Source organism: Bufo gargarizans, chromosome 4, assembly GCF_014858855.1.
Source record: "Bufo gargarizans isolate SCDJY-AF-19 chromosome 4, ASM1485885v1, whole genome shotgun sequence".
Lineage (NCBI taxonomy): Eukaryota > Metazoa > Chordata > Amphibia > Anura > Bufonidae > Bufo > Bufo gargarizans.
This window is the reverse complement of record NC_058083.1, coordinates 217,697,992-217,712,891: the sequence shown is the minus strand read 5'-3', so window position 1 is coordinate 217,712,891 and position 14,900 is coordinate 217,697,992. Positions and strand designations below refer to the sequence as shown.

The 14,900-nt window shown below is 43.6% G+C and overlaps 1 protein-coding gene across 2 annotated transcripts in view; it reads right to left on the bottom strand.

Annotated features, from left to right (window-relative positions):
* The window catches only part of LOC122936202 (major facilitator superfamily domain-containing protein 8-like), a 111,534-nt gene that overhangs the window by 44,594 nt on the left and 52,040 nt on the right, over positions 1 to 14,900 (bottom strand). For both annotated transcript variants that reach the window (XM_044292294.1, XM_044292293.1), the window contains exons 4-5: positions 1,913 to 1,975; positions 1,656 to 1,775 (exon numbers count right to left, since the gene is read on the bottom strand). In XM_044292294.1, the coding sequence (XP_044148229.1) occupies positions 1,656 to 1,775; positions 1,913 to 1,975 (183 nt within the window). The remainder of the gene's footprint in view (positions 1 to 1,655; positions 1,776 to 1,912; positions 1,976 to 14,900) is intronic.

The window sequence follows — 14,900 nt, the reverse complement described above, 5'->3', positions numbered from 1 at the left end:
CTTGGAGATGCACAGTAGCGTGTGAAAAAAAGATATATAATATAGCTTTGAGCACTTGTATTTTAACACTTAGTGTAATATACCCTTTAACGGAAAGAAATACACTTGGAGATGCACGGTAGCGTGTGAAGTTATTGAGGATGACCCTATCAGCACTTGTATTTACACCTTGAGTGTAATATACCCTTTTACGGACAGAAATACACTATGAGATGCACAATAGTGCAAATTTAAAGTATTATGCTTTCAGCAAATGTAATTTAACACTGTGTAATATACCCTTTTACGGAAAGAAATACACTTGGAGATGCACGCTGAGTGTAATATACCCTTTTACGGACAGATTTACACTTGGCCGGCAACAGCAGAAACCACTGATTTAGGGTATTGCTTTTTTGGCAATTGAATTTCACCCCAGAAAAAAATATATCCTTTGCCAGACAGCAGACAGTATTACACTTGGCTAAACACAGCTGGAACACCAGATTTAGGGGATTGCTATTTTTTCAAGTGAATTTCACCCCTCAATAAAATATTGAAAATTCTATCCTGAGTTTCTAGGGGTGAAAATAAGCACAGCCAAGCCCCTGATGTAGGATATAGCAAAAAATAAATAAAAATACTATTGATGGATTAATGGACTTGGTGGCAGCTTGTGCTGGCGCACCACAAGACACAAAATGGCCGTCGATCACCCCAGAAAAAAAAAGTGACAGAAAAACGCTCTGGGCAGCCTAAAAACAGTGAGCAATTAACTAGCAGAAGTTGAATGATTCACAGCTGTAGATCGATCACTTCATTAAGTGTTTTTGCTGAGTTAATCCCTGCCTAATCTCGCCCTAACAGAAGCTGCATCCTCTCCCTACACTGATCAGAGCAGAGTGACGTGCGGTGCTACGTGACTCCAGCTTAAATAGAGGCTGGGTCACATGCTGCACTGGCCAATCACAGCCATGCCAATAAGTAGGCATGGCTGTGATGGCCTCTTGGGGCAAGTAGTATGACGCTTGTTGATTGGCTGCTTTGCAGGCTTTCAAAATGCGCCATATAAATCGCCGAACAACGAACCCAAATTTTCACGTAAATGTTCGGGTTCGTGTCATGAACACCCCAAAATTCGGTACGAACCCGAACTATACAGTTCGGGTTCGCTTATCCCTAGTGAGCTGTCCTGGACAGTCCCTGCTTGTTAGAAGGATCCCTTGAAAATATATATGCTGATTGCAAAATGTGCATGTGCTTGGACCCTCTCCGTGATCTGTGGTGAAACTCAGCTTAAGTTAAGGTGGACATGTGGTCTCGATGGGGAGTGGGTAACAAGCAGCTGCCAGGCCCCTCTGCAGTAGCTTATTTCCTGTGAGAACAAAGAATTGAGTATGTTGAAAGCCCACATGCCCAGTCCTCAATTTGGCCAACTTTCCTCTTATGTGTATGGGTAACTAAAATGTTCAATTGATCATTATACAGTACCCACTGAAATTAGAGGGTTGAATGTGTAATGTAGGACAAGACAGGACCTCAACTGCAAAAGATGCTCTCCATTCTGGCAAAGAAATCAGTTTCCAGACAAGAGTGTATGAAAATGGGCAATCTATACAATAAAACTCTTAATTTAAACTTGCAATTGTTCAACCATCCATTGCAGGGGACCTTACCTATTAAAAGCCCTGCCTGACGACATGCCATGGCCATTGCAAACACTGGTATACGATCCCTGGAGCTAGAACATCTGGTCAAATACCCAAATATTGAAGCACCAGCTCCTGCACCAACACCTGAAAAGGTATAAAAAATAAAGTAAACTAAAAGGGAACTTTTTGACAATGCTAACATGCAATATACACATGCATCTGTCACTCAACCATCAAAGTTTTCATTATACAATTTATATATTTTAAATTAATGCCATTACCTGCTACTAGACGACTGCCCAGAAGAAACCACTTAGAGATTCCAACAAAGTACATAAAATTACCTAATGAAAAAGAAAATAAGTTCAATATTAATATCTTAATATTCGTCAAAGATAAATTATGAGAGATTTATTCCCTGCTCACAGATATGGAATTATTATTTTTAGGAATAACTCAATTCCATGTTAACTTAAAGGAGTTGTCTGGGTTCAGAGCTGAGGTTTAGAATTTTAGAAGCAATTCTTAACATTTTTAGGAAAATTTCCAAAACCCACTTTTTAAGGACCAGTTCAGTTATGAAGTCACTTTGTGGGGCTTACATAACTACACCCCTCAAGTTATTCAAAACTGATTTTACAAACTTTTTAACCTTTTAGGTATTTCGCAGGCATTGAAGGAAAGTAAGATTTTCCATTTTAATCAATTTTTTTCTGTAACACAGTAAGGCTACGTTCACATCTGCGTTAGGTGCGGATCCGTCTGGTATCTGCACAGACGGATCTGCCCCTATTATGCAAACGCTTGTATCTGTTCAAAACGGATCCGTTTGCATTACCACGAAAAAAAAAAAAAAAAAGTCAATGGGAGGCGGATCCGTTTTCAATTGCACCATATTGTGTCAGTGAAAACGGATCCGTCCCCATTGGCTTACATTGCAAGTCAGGACAGATCAGTTTGGCTCCGCATCGTCAGGCGGACATCAAAACGCTGCAAGTTTTGGTGTCTGCCTCCAGAGCAGAATGGAGGCTGAACGGAGGCAAACTGATGCATTCTGAACGGATCCTTATCCATTCAAAATGCATTGGGGCTAAACTGATCTGATCTGTTTTGGGCCGCTTGTGAGAGCCCTGAAACGGATCTCACAAGCGGACCCAGAAACGCCAGTGTGAAAGTAGCCTAACCCTGGCAGTGCTCCAGACAAAAAAAAATGACCAGGAGCCATTGGCTCCTAAACTAAAAAAGTTAGGAGCCAAATTACATTTTTTAGTCGCCAAATTTAAAATGCATATAATTTAAAAAAAAGGACTTTGAGAAGATGAGACGCAGGTCACAGTAGTGAGCCAGCACTACATATAGGAGAAAACTGCACCACATACCTCTCACATCCAGGGACATCTTCTGGGGGACAAGGTGACTTAAAAATGGCGAATTGCGTGGTTTAGAGTTTTTTTTTTTTCTGTTACGGCCTTCACCGAGCGGAAATATTTTTTTCTATTTTAATAGCTCACACTTTTTGGGACGTGGCGATATGTAATATGTTAATTCTTTATTGTTTGTAAATTTTATATGTAAAACTGGGAAGGGGGCCATTTTAAACTTTTAGTATTTTGGTGTTTTTTTTGTTTAACTTTTTATTTAATAACCATTTCTTCCCTTAGGACTAGAACCTGGATCTTTTCATCCCTTGTGCTATTCACCCTGATTCAGGGTGAATAGGATCTCTCACATCTCCCTGCTGCTCTGTGCTCTGTGCACACAGCAGCAGGGAGCTGAACATGGCAGCCAGGGCTCCAGTAGCGTCCTGGCTGCCATGGTAACGATCTAAGCCCCAGCAGTGTAATCTGCCACTGCCACCAATGGAGGGGATGGGACCCTGTGGCCACCATATAACAATGGGGGGGGGGGGGGGGGTGAGGCTTTGGGAGGGCGCACTGCATCACCAATGAATGTAATTAAAGAGGACCTTTCGTGGGTCCAAAGAATATGAACTTAGTAGCAGGCTGCATAGAGCGGCGCCCAGGGATCTAAGTGCACTTACTATTATTCCTGGGCGCCGCTCAGTTCACCCGCTGTGGCCCCCGGTAATTTCAACATTCAGAGCAAGGAGGAGGAGACGCCAGTGTCTGTCCTTTCCCCTGACAGCAGCACTGACCAATCACAGCGCAGAGAGAGGAAGAAAAAAAACAACTCCCTCTCTCTGCGCTGTGATTGGTCAGCGCTGCTGTCAGGGGGAAGGAGAGACACTGGCGTCTCCTGCTCCTTGCTCTGAATGTTGAAATTACCGGGGGCCACAGCAGGTGAACTGAGCGGCGCCCAGGACTAATAGTAAGTGCACTTAGAACCCTGGGCGCCGCTCTATGCAGCCTGCTACTAAGTTCATATTCTTTGGACCCATGAAAGGTCCTCTTTAACTCCTGTCGGCAGCGGTATCACAGACCCGGCACCCGGCCTCAATAACAGGGCATGCGATCTGTGGCACCTGAGGGGTTAATTACTGCAGATCGCATGCCCTGTTATTGAGGCCGGGTGCCGGGTCTGTGATACCGTTGCCTATACTTATGTTTTACATTCATTGGTAGCGCAGTGGCGACAGCTCCTCCCCTCCTCCTCCCTGCTATCTGCCCATTGGTGGTAGAGGCAGCCGCGTCACAGTGGAGAGGGAGGGACTCCTTCCTTCTTCCCTGACTGTGCTGTGCTACTGAAGAGAACATAGGCTGCGCAGGATCGCGGCGGTACAGTCGCAAATGGCGACAAGACTAAAAAGTCTTGTCGCCATCTGCAAATTTTAAGGCGCATTGGCGACCGTTTTGGTCGCCATCTGGAGCCCTGCCTGGGTTCACACTTGAGCGTTTTACAGCGCGTTCCTACGCGCTGTAAAACGCTCAACAAGGAGAAACCAATGCTTCCCTATGGGAATGGTTCTCATCTGGGCGTTTTACAGCGCGTACGATCGCGCTGTAAAACGCCCGACGCTCAAAAAAGTTCTTGAGCTTCTTTGGGGCGTTTTGTCGCACGTTCCCGTACATAGACTTTCGGGAACGCGCGACAATGGGCGTTCGCTTGTCTCTGTATGCGCGATTGTAAACGCCGGTACAATCGCGCATACAGAGCGCTCCATCGCGAACGCTCACGTGTGAACCCAGGGTAAGGGTTAACAGCCAAACAAGACTCAAAATCTATTATCCTTATTCTGCATTGTACGAAAACTCCCTATAAGTGGTGGTAAACTGCTGTATGGGCACACAGCAGGGCGCAGAAGGAAAGGAACGCCATATGGTTTTTGGAGGGCAGATTTTGAGGACTGGTTTTTAGGCACCATGTCCCATATGAAGCCCCGCTGATGCCCCCCCTACAATAGAATCTACCCAAAAATGATCCCATTTTAGAAACTGCGGGATAAAAGTGAGAGTTTTATTGATACTATTTTAGGGTACATATGATTTCTGATCCCCCTATATTACGCTTTTTGTGAGGAAAGTTGAGCAAAAAAATTTCTGGTACAGTTTGTATTTTAGTTTTTTTACAATGTTCATCTGACAGGTTAAATCATGCACTATTTTAATAGAGCAAGTTGTTACAGATGCAACAATATCAAATATGTTACAGTTCAGTTTTACACAATAAAGCATTTAAAAAATAAAATAAAAAAATCGTGCTTGTGTGTCTCCATTTTCTGAAAGCCTTATTTTTTTTCTGTCGATCGTCTTGTGTAGGGGCTCGTTTTTTGCGGGAAGAGGATGTTTTCATCTGTACCTTTTTTGATCATTCAATATTACACTTTATGGGGCAAGGTGACCCAAAAATTCATTGTTTTGGCAGTTTTAATTTTTTTTGACGGCATGCACCTTAGATGGTAGATCATTGATATTTTTATAGAGCAGGTTGTTCTGGATGTGGTGATATGGCTCCTTTTTTAAAAATGTATTTCAGTTTTACACAATAAAAGCATTTAAAATTATGTTTCAAAGTCCCCATTTTCTGAAAGCCATATTTTTTTCTTTTTTGGGCGATTGTCTTATGCAGGGGCGCATTTTTTGCAGGATGAGATGGCGGTTTGATTAGTACTATTTTGGGGTACGTGACTTTCTCATTGCACTTTGTGACGTAAGGTGACAAAAAAAAGGCAGTTTTTTAATTTATTTATTGCAGAATTTATCCGACAGGGTAGATTATGTGATATTTTTATAGAGCTGTTAGTTACGGACATGGCGATACCCAATATGTCTGTTATTTCAATTTTTTACAACTTTAGGGAAAAGGGGCGTTTTTTGTTTTATTATCTTTTTATTATGAAAAACACTTTTACTTTCTATTTTTGTCCCACTCTAGGACTTCAACTTTTGGGGGTCTGATCCCCTCTGCAATGTATTACAATACATCTGTGTAATACACCGATAGTTCCCCAGGAGACACATCCAGGGGCTGAATCTCCTAGGCCTTTGTAGAAGGCAAAGTCTGGCTGCCTTCTCATCCATCAGGTCCCCTGTCCTCCAATGCTCTGTAGACACTTCCTCACAGCCAGCAGAAGAGTACATAGGAGAGAACAGTCTTTGTCAGCTCTGTGTTTGCAAGGTGAGGGGGGGGGGGGGGGAATCCTGTGCACAGCATGCATCTCTTCATTGCCTGGAGAAGAGGAAACCCTGCAGCTACTCAGTACCTGAAACAGAGCCTCCAGCCCTGTCTGAGCTGCTGATGGTAGAAGGGGTTAAAATGTCCTGAAGAATACAGTGGGAGGGGAGATACAGGGCAGACAGCTGATCAGGCAGTGCAGGGGACGTGGCTTGTTGCTCCAACCAGCACAGCCTACACAGTGACATCCTGTGCACAGAGGCAGACCTGCTCCGCCTGCTCTCTCAGGCTTGTGCATCATCAGAGCAGGGGAAGAAGCTAACATCACAGGTCATGTGACACTCAGCTAACTAGGAGAATGGAGCCACTGTAGATGAATATAAAAACATACATGGAACAAAACATAATAATAATAATAATAACTTGGACAACCCCTTTAATAATTAGGTAACAAATACTTTAGGGTTAGGGGACTGATTATGAATAATAATATACAGTCACTGACTAAACAAATAACGCATGAAGTAATGCAGTGTGTGTGGAAGCCCTGCCATGACACAGACATTAATATCTGAGAGGGTTATTTTTCTGTCAATGAGAGTAGTAGTAATAGTATTCCCAAATTGTAATTCTAGTTTAATATTAGTAATAGTAACAAGAATAAACTTATATTCAAATAATATGATTGTAGCAGTAATTACCATTCTTCTTGGAAAAGGCAATAATTAGTTCTGGAACCCTGGATAAAAGGTACTAATTAGTTGCTAATTATATAGTACAGTCCTGATCAAAAGTTTAAGACCACTTGAAAAATGGCAAAAAAATCATATTTTACATTGCTGGATCTTAACAAGGTTCCAAGTAGAGCTTCAACATGCAACAAGAAGAAATGAGAGTGAGACAAAACATTTTTTGAGCATTGAATTAATTGAAAATAACAATTGAACTGAAACAGGCAGTTTTTCAGCTGATCCAAATTTTAGGACCTTTAGAAGGCCAAATCTGTGCAAAGATGTGGATCCATTGTCATTTTATGTCAGGTAGTCACAACGTGGTTGGGTTGTTGAACTGCATAAGCAGGGTTTCTCACAACGCGCCATCGCTGCTGAGGTGGGACGCAGTAAGACAGTCATTTGGGATTTCTTAAATGATCCTGAGGGTAATGGAACAAAAAAGTCAAGTGGAAGACCCCCAAAAATGTAATCAGCACTGAGCCGGAGGATCCAATTGGCTGTCCATCAAGACACTGGATGATCCTCGACCCAAATTAAAAGGCCCTTACTGGTGCTGACTGCAGCCCCATAACCATCAGACGGCATCTGAGACTGAAGGGCTTCAAAAACAAAAAATGTCTTCAAAGACCTTGTCTCCTTGAACGCCACAGAACTGCTCGTTTGGACATTCAAAGGTGGAAGAAAGTTTTATTCTCTGATGAGAAAAAATGTAACCTTGATGGTCCTGATGGTTTCCAACGTTACTGGCATGACAAGCAGATCCGACCTGAGATGTTTTCTACGCGCCACAGTGGAGGGGGCGCCATAATGGTTTGGGGTGCTTTTTTCTTCAGTGCAACAATGGATCTTTAGGAAGTGCAGGCCGCTGGCTATATCCAGATGTTGCAGAGAGCATTCCTCATGACTAAGGGCCCTCGTCTGTGTGGTTACGACTGGGTTTTTCAACAGGAAAACGCTACAGTACACAATGCCCGCAGGACAAGGGACTTCTTCCAGGAGAATAACATCACTCTTTTGGCCCATCCTGCGTGTTCCCCTGATCTAAATCCAATTGAGAACCTTTGGGGATGGATGGCAAGGGAAGTTTAAAAAAATGGACAACAGTTATAGACAGTAGATGGCCTTCGTGCGGCCGTCTTCGCCACTTGGAGAAATGTTCCCACTCACCTCATGGAAACGCTTGCATCAAGCATGCCGAAACGAATTTCGAAAGTGATAAATAATAACAGCGGAGCTACTCATTACTGAGTTTATATTTGGAAGTTGGATTTCTGTTTTTGGGGGGGGGGGGTGTTTAGTTTTTTTTTTGGAGGTGTGGTCCTAAACTTTTGATCAGCTGAAAAACAGCCCGTTTCAGTTTATTCGTTGTTTTCATTAAATTGAATGCTCAAAATTTTTTTGTCTCACTCCCATTTCTTCTTGTTGCATGTTGAAGCTCTACTTGGAACCTTGTTAACCACTTCAGCCCCGCTACGTGAAACCCCCTTCATGACCAGAGCACTTTTTACACTTCGGCACTACATTCCTTTCACCGTTTATCGCTCAGTCATGCAACTTACCACCCAAATGAATTTTACCTCCTTTTCTTCTCACTAATGGAGCTTTCATTTGGTGGTATTTTATTGCTGCTGACATTTTTACTTTTTTTGTTATTAATCAAAATGTAACGATTTTTTTGCAAAAAAATGACATTTTTCACTTTCAGCTGTAAAATTTTGCAAATAAAACGACATCCATATATAAATTTTTCGCCAAATTTATTGTTCTACATGTCTTTGATAAAAAAAAAATGTTTGGGCAAAAAAAAAAAATGGTTTGGGTAAAAGTTATAGCATTTACAAACTATGGTACAAAAATGTGAATTTCCGCTTTTTGAAACAGCTCTGACTTTCTGAGCACCTGTCATGTTTCCTGAGGTTCTACAATGCCCAAACAGTAGAAAACCCCCACAAATGACCCCATATCGGAAAGTAGACACCCTAAGGTATTCGCTGATGGGCATAGTGAGTTCATAGAACTTTTTATTTTTTGTCACAAGTTAGCGGAAAATGATGATGATTTTTTTTTTATTTTTTTTTCTTACAAAGTCTCATATTCCACTAACTTGCGACAAAAAATAAAAAATTCTAGGAACTCACCATGCCCCTCGCAGAATACCTTGGGGTGTCTTCTTTCCAAAATGGGGTCACTTGTGGGGTAGTTATACTGCCCTGGCAATTTAGGGGCCCAAATGTGTGAGAAGAACTTTGCAATCAAAATGTGTAAAAAATGACCGGTGAAATCCAAAAGGTGCACTTTGGAATATGTGCCCCTTTGCCCACCTTGGCAGCAAAAAAGTGTCACACATCTGGTATCGCCGTACTCAGGAGAAGTTGGGGAATGTGTTTTGGGGTGTCATTTTACATATACCCATGCTGGGTGAGAAAAATATCTTGGTCAAATGCCAACTTTGTATAAAAAAATGGGAAAAGTTGTCTTTTGCCAAGATATTTCTCTCATCCAGCATGGGTATATGTAAAATGACACCCCAAAACACATTCCCCAACTTCTCCCGAGTACGGCGATACCAGATGTGTGACACTTTTTTGCTGCCAAGGTGGGCAAAGGGGCACATATTCCAAAGTGCACCTTTCAGATTTTGCAGGCCATTTTTTACACATTTTGATTGCAAGGTACTTCTCACACATTTGGGCCCCTAAATTGCCAGGGCAGTATAACTACGCCACAAGTGACCCCATTTTGGAAAGAAGACACCCCAAGGTATTCCGTGAGGGGCATGGCGAGTTCCTAGAATTTTTTATCACAAGTTAGCGGAAAATGATGATTTTTTTTTTTTTCTCTTTTTTCCTTACAAAGTCTCATATTCCACTAACTTGCGACAAAAAATAAAAAATTCTAGGAACTCGCCATGCCCCTCACGGAATACCTTGGGGTGTCTTCTTTCCAAAATGGGGTCACTTGTGGCATAGTTATACTGCCCTGGCAATTTAGGGGCCCAAATGTGTGAGAAGTACCTTGCAATCAAAATGTGTAAAAAATGGCCTGCAAAATCTGAAAGGTGAACTTTGGAATATGTACCCCTTTGCCCACCTTGGCAGCAAAAAAGTGTGACACATCTGGTATCGCCGTACTCAGGAGAAGTTGGGGAATGTGTTTTGGGGTGTCATTTTACATATACCCATGCTGGGTGAGAGAAATATCTTGGCAAAAGACAACTTTTCCCATTTTTTTATACAAAGTTGGCATTTGACCAAGATATTTTTCTCACCCAGCACGGGTATATGTAAAATGACACCCCAAAACACATTCCCCAACTTCTCCTGAGTACGGCGATACCAGATGTGTCACACTTTTTTGCAGCCTAGATGCGCAAAGGTGCCCAAATTCCTTTTAGGAGGGCATTTTTAGACATTTGGATCCCAGACTTCTTCTCACGCTTTAGGGCCCCTAAAAAGCCAGGGCAGTATAAATACCCCACATGTGACCCCACTTTGGAAAGAAGACACCCCAAGGTATCCAATGAGGGGCCTGGCAAGTTCATAGAAAAATTTTTTTTTCGCATAAGTTAGCGGAAATTGATTTTTTTTTGTTTTTTCTCACAAAGTCTCACTTTCCGCTAACTTAGGACAAAAATTTAAATCTTTCATGGACTCAATATGCCCCTCAGCAAATACCTTGGGGTGTCTTCTTTCCAAAATGGGGTCAGTTGTGGGGTGTTTGTACTGCCCTGGCATTTGAGGGTCTCCGCAATCATTACATGTATGGCCAGCATTAGGAGTTTCTGCTATTCTCCTTATATTGAGCATACAGGTAATGAGATTTTTTTTTCCGTTCAGCCTCTGGGCTGAAAGAAAAAAATGAACGGCACAGATTTCTTCATTCGCATCGATCAATGTGGATGAAAAAATCTCTGCCAAAAAAAAAAGATGGAGGGGAAAGGCGTCGCCCTACATCCATACCCACTTAGCTCGTATGCCCTGGCAAACCAGATTTCTCCATTCACATCAATCGATGTGGATGAATAAATCATTGCCGGGATTTATTTTTATATATATTTATATACATACAAAGTGTTTGCCAAAGCATAGGAACGCCGCCTCCTCCTCAGCTCGTATGCCTCGGCAAACATATCTGTTACTGCAGAGGAGAAAATCCCGTCTTGCAGCGCCGCATACACCGACTTGCGTGTAATCTGACAGCAGCGCAATGCTTCTGTCAGAATGCACATCGGTGCTGCAGCTGGTCGATCGGTTGGTCCACCTGGAAGGTAAAAAGACAAAAAAAAAAAAAATAAGAAAAAACCAGGCCGCAACGCAATAATTTTATTAACTTTGCAACAGAACATGTAACTTTAACTTTTTAACTGAACATTAACCTTTTTGCTTACTGGTGTTTTTTTTTTGTTTTTTTTGTTTTTTTACCTTTATAGAACAAACCTCTCCTTCCCCATGGGTCAATGTGCAAAGCGCAAATCGCCCAAAGATGTGGCGAAGTGCGTTATGCACTTTGTCCCATGTGAAAGGAGACGTTTGCAGCAGCAGTGAGTTAATGGGCCCTAATAGCCCTGTGTGCCTATCCTGGTGAGATGATCCCTATGCTAATAGTGTACCTGTGAGTGGTACTTCCGGAAACACTCTCCAAAGCATAGGGCAGGGTGGTCAGGACAGTCAGGACAGAAATAGCGGGTGTCACGCCTTATTCCACTCCTGCTACAGACACGACATCTTTTTCGGGGTGACTGTTGGGTTGAGGTACCAGGAATGACATTGGGGAAATGTCGCTCGTGTAGACGGCTAACTACACTGGTGGATGGGGCCACGGAACCTCCTGGGTACAGGAGGTTCTCGATGATCTCTTCCTGAAATTTGAGGAAGGATCCAGTTCTCCCAGCCTTACTGTAGAGAACAAAACTATTATACAGAGCCAATTGAATTAAATATACAGACACCTTCTTATACCAGCGTCTGGTTCTGCGGGAAACTAAATACGGAGACAACATCTGGTCATTGAAGTCCACCCCTCCCATGTGGAGGTTATAGTCGTGGACTGAGAGGGGCTTTTCAATGACACGGGTTGCTCGCTCAATTTGTATTGTCGTGTCTGCGTGAATGGAGGAGAGCATGTAAACGTCACGCTTGTCTCTCCATTTCACCGCGAGCAGTTCTTCGTTACACAGTGCGGCCCTCTGCCCCCTTGCAAGACGGGTGGTAACGAGCCGTTGGGGGAAGCCCGCGCGACTAGTTCGCGCGGTACCACAGGCGCCAATCCGTTCTAGAAACAAATGCCTAAAGAGGGCCACACTTGTGTAAAAATTGTCCACATAAAGATGGTACCCCTTGCCGAATAAGGGTGACACCAAGTCCCAAACTGTCTTCCCACTGCTCCCCAGGTAGTCAGGGCAACCGACCGGCTCCAGGGTCTGATCTTTTCCCTCATAGATCCGAAGTTTGTGGGTATAGCCTGTGGCCCTTTCACAGAGCTTATACAATTTGACCCCATACCGGGCGCGCTTGCTTGGGATGTATTGTTTGAAGCCAAGGCGCCCGGTAAAATGTATCAGGGACTCGTCTACGCAGATGTTTTGCTCTGGGGTATAAATATCTGCAAATTTCTGGTTGAAATGGTCTATGAGGGGCCGAATTTTGTGGAGCCGGTCAAAAGCAGGGTGGCCCCTGGGACGGGAGGCGGTGTTGTCACTAAAGTGCAGGAAACGCAGGATGGCCTCAAAACGTGCCCTGGACATAGCAGCAGAGAACATGGGCATGTGATGAATCGGGTTCGTGGACCAATATGACCGCAATTCATGCTTTTTTGTCAGGCCCATGTTGAGGAGGAGGCCCAGAAAAGTTTCAAGTTCGGAAACTTGGACTGGTTTCCACCGGAAAGGCTGGGCATAAAAGCTTCCCGGGTTAGCGGTGATAAATTGTGTGGCATATCTGTTTGTTTCGGCCACAACTATGTCTAAAAGCTCCGCAGTCAAGAACAGCTCAAAAAATCCCAGGGCCGAACCGATCTGAGCTGTCTCAACCCGAACTCCAGACTGGGCAGTGAAAGGGAAAACTACGGGTGCGGCTGAAGTTGGGGACTGCCAATCAGGGTTTGCCAGCACCTCTGGGATTCTAGGGGCTCTACGGGCACGTCTTTGCGGTGGCTGCAACGGGGTCACTACTGCACGTGCCACCGTACCAGCTTCAACTGCCCTTCTGGTGCTCGCTACTTCACCAGGTTGTACGGCAGTGCTGGTACTAGGTCCAGGGAGGGCTGGGCTGCTGGTGTATGCCTCACCACGTAATCCGACAGCACCAGCCCCACTCTGCTGCTCTTGAAGCGGATCCTGCGCAACCTGTGGTCTAGCGACACGGGGCCGGGAACGCCTGGTGGTATCAGGGACCTCAGCCTCCTCGTCCGAACTTTGGGTCAGAGAGCCACTGCTTTCTACAGGTTCGTATTCTGACCCGCTGGATTCATCAGATGAGGGTTCCCACTCCTCATCCGACTGGGTCAGAAGCCTGTAGGCCTCTTCAGAAGAATACCCCCTGTTAGACATGTGGGCAACTAAATTTAGGGGTATTCCCTGAGACTACCCAAGAAAAAAAAAGCAAGCCTGTCTTACAAAGGGGAGGCTAGCGAAGTACCGGAGGCCGCTGCGGTTGATAAAAAATATCAAAACTGATTTTTTTTATCGCCGCAGTGCGTGTAAAGTGATTGTGCAGTGAACCAAAAAAAAATTTTTTTTTGTCACTGCGGTGGGGCGGGTGTGGGCGAACGCACGTGTGGGCGACCGATCATGCCTGATCGGGCAAACACTGCGTTTTGGGTGGAGGGCGAACTAAGGTGACACTAATACTATTATAGATCTGACCGTGATCAGTTTTGATCACTTCCAGATACTATAAAAGTACAAATGCTGATTAGCGATACGCTAATCAGCGAATAACGGACTGCGGTGCGGTGGGCTGGGCGCTAACTGATCGCTAACTACCTAACCAAGGGGCCTAAACTATACCTAAAACCTAACGGTCAATACCAGTGAAAAAAAAAGTGACAGTTTACACTGATCACTTTTTTTTCTTTCACTAGTGATTGACAAAGGGGTGATCAAAGGGTTAATTGGGGTTCAGGGGGGTGATCTGGGGCTAAAGTGTGCTGTTTGGTGTACTCACTGTGAAGCCTGCTCCTCTGCTGGATCCAACCGACGAAAAGAACCAGCAGAGGAGCAGGCAGCCATATATCAGATCATATTTACTAATATGATCTGATATCTGGCCTTTGATTGGTTTTTTTTTTGTAACATATTTTTATTAATTTCCACAAAATTATCTGTGATACATAACTTGCATAAGTTTACATATCCACATGTGGTCAAGACAATCGTGTAATACAGATCATTTAGGAATAACAAACATCAATCCCTCTCTTCCCCCCTCCCCCCTCCCTAAGTACTTAAGCCTACAGTATATATTAGTAACCCAATTGGGTTAATAGAATGTAATCCTTCAAACCTATACTCATGTTTCATGCAGTTACAATCTTTTCAGTTAAATTATTTTGTGAATATAACCGTTGTGTGACCCTAGCCCCTATGCCTTCTTTATATCAAATCCCTAGTGTCATCTCCCGAGAAGAATGTAAGTATGAACGTAAGCCATTTTGCCTGGTATTTTTTTGTGGCTTTCTGACCTTCCCTGTCCGCCGCCCATTTATCTGCCAGTATGCATTTCTTTGTATGTTTTATTATTTCTTCAATTGACGGGACCGTTGACTGAAGCCAATGCGTTAGTATACATCTTTTGGTGGCTAACAGAACTACCTGCACTGCCAAGGGAACCCGTGGGCCTGTAGCTTGTAACAACAGCTCTTTCGGATCCATAGAGAGTTTTGTTTTTAACTTATTATTTAGTTCTTTGGTTATCCTTTGCCACAACTCCCCAATGTCCCTGCATTCCCACATGCAATGATACAT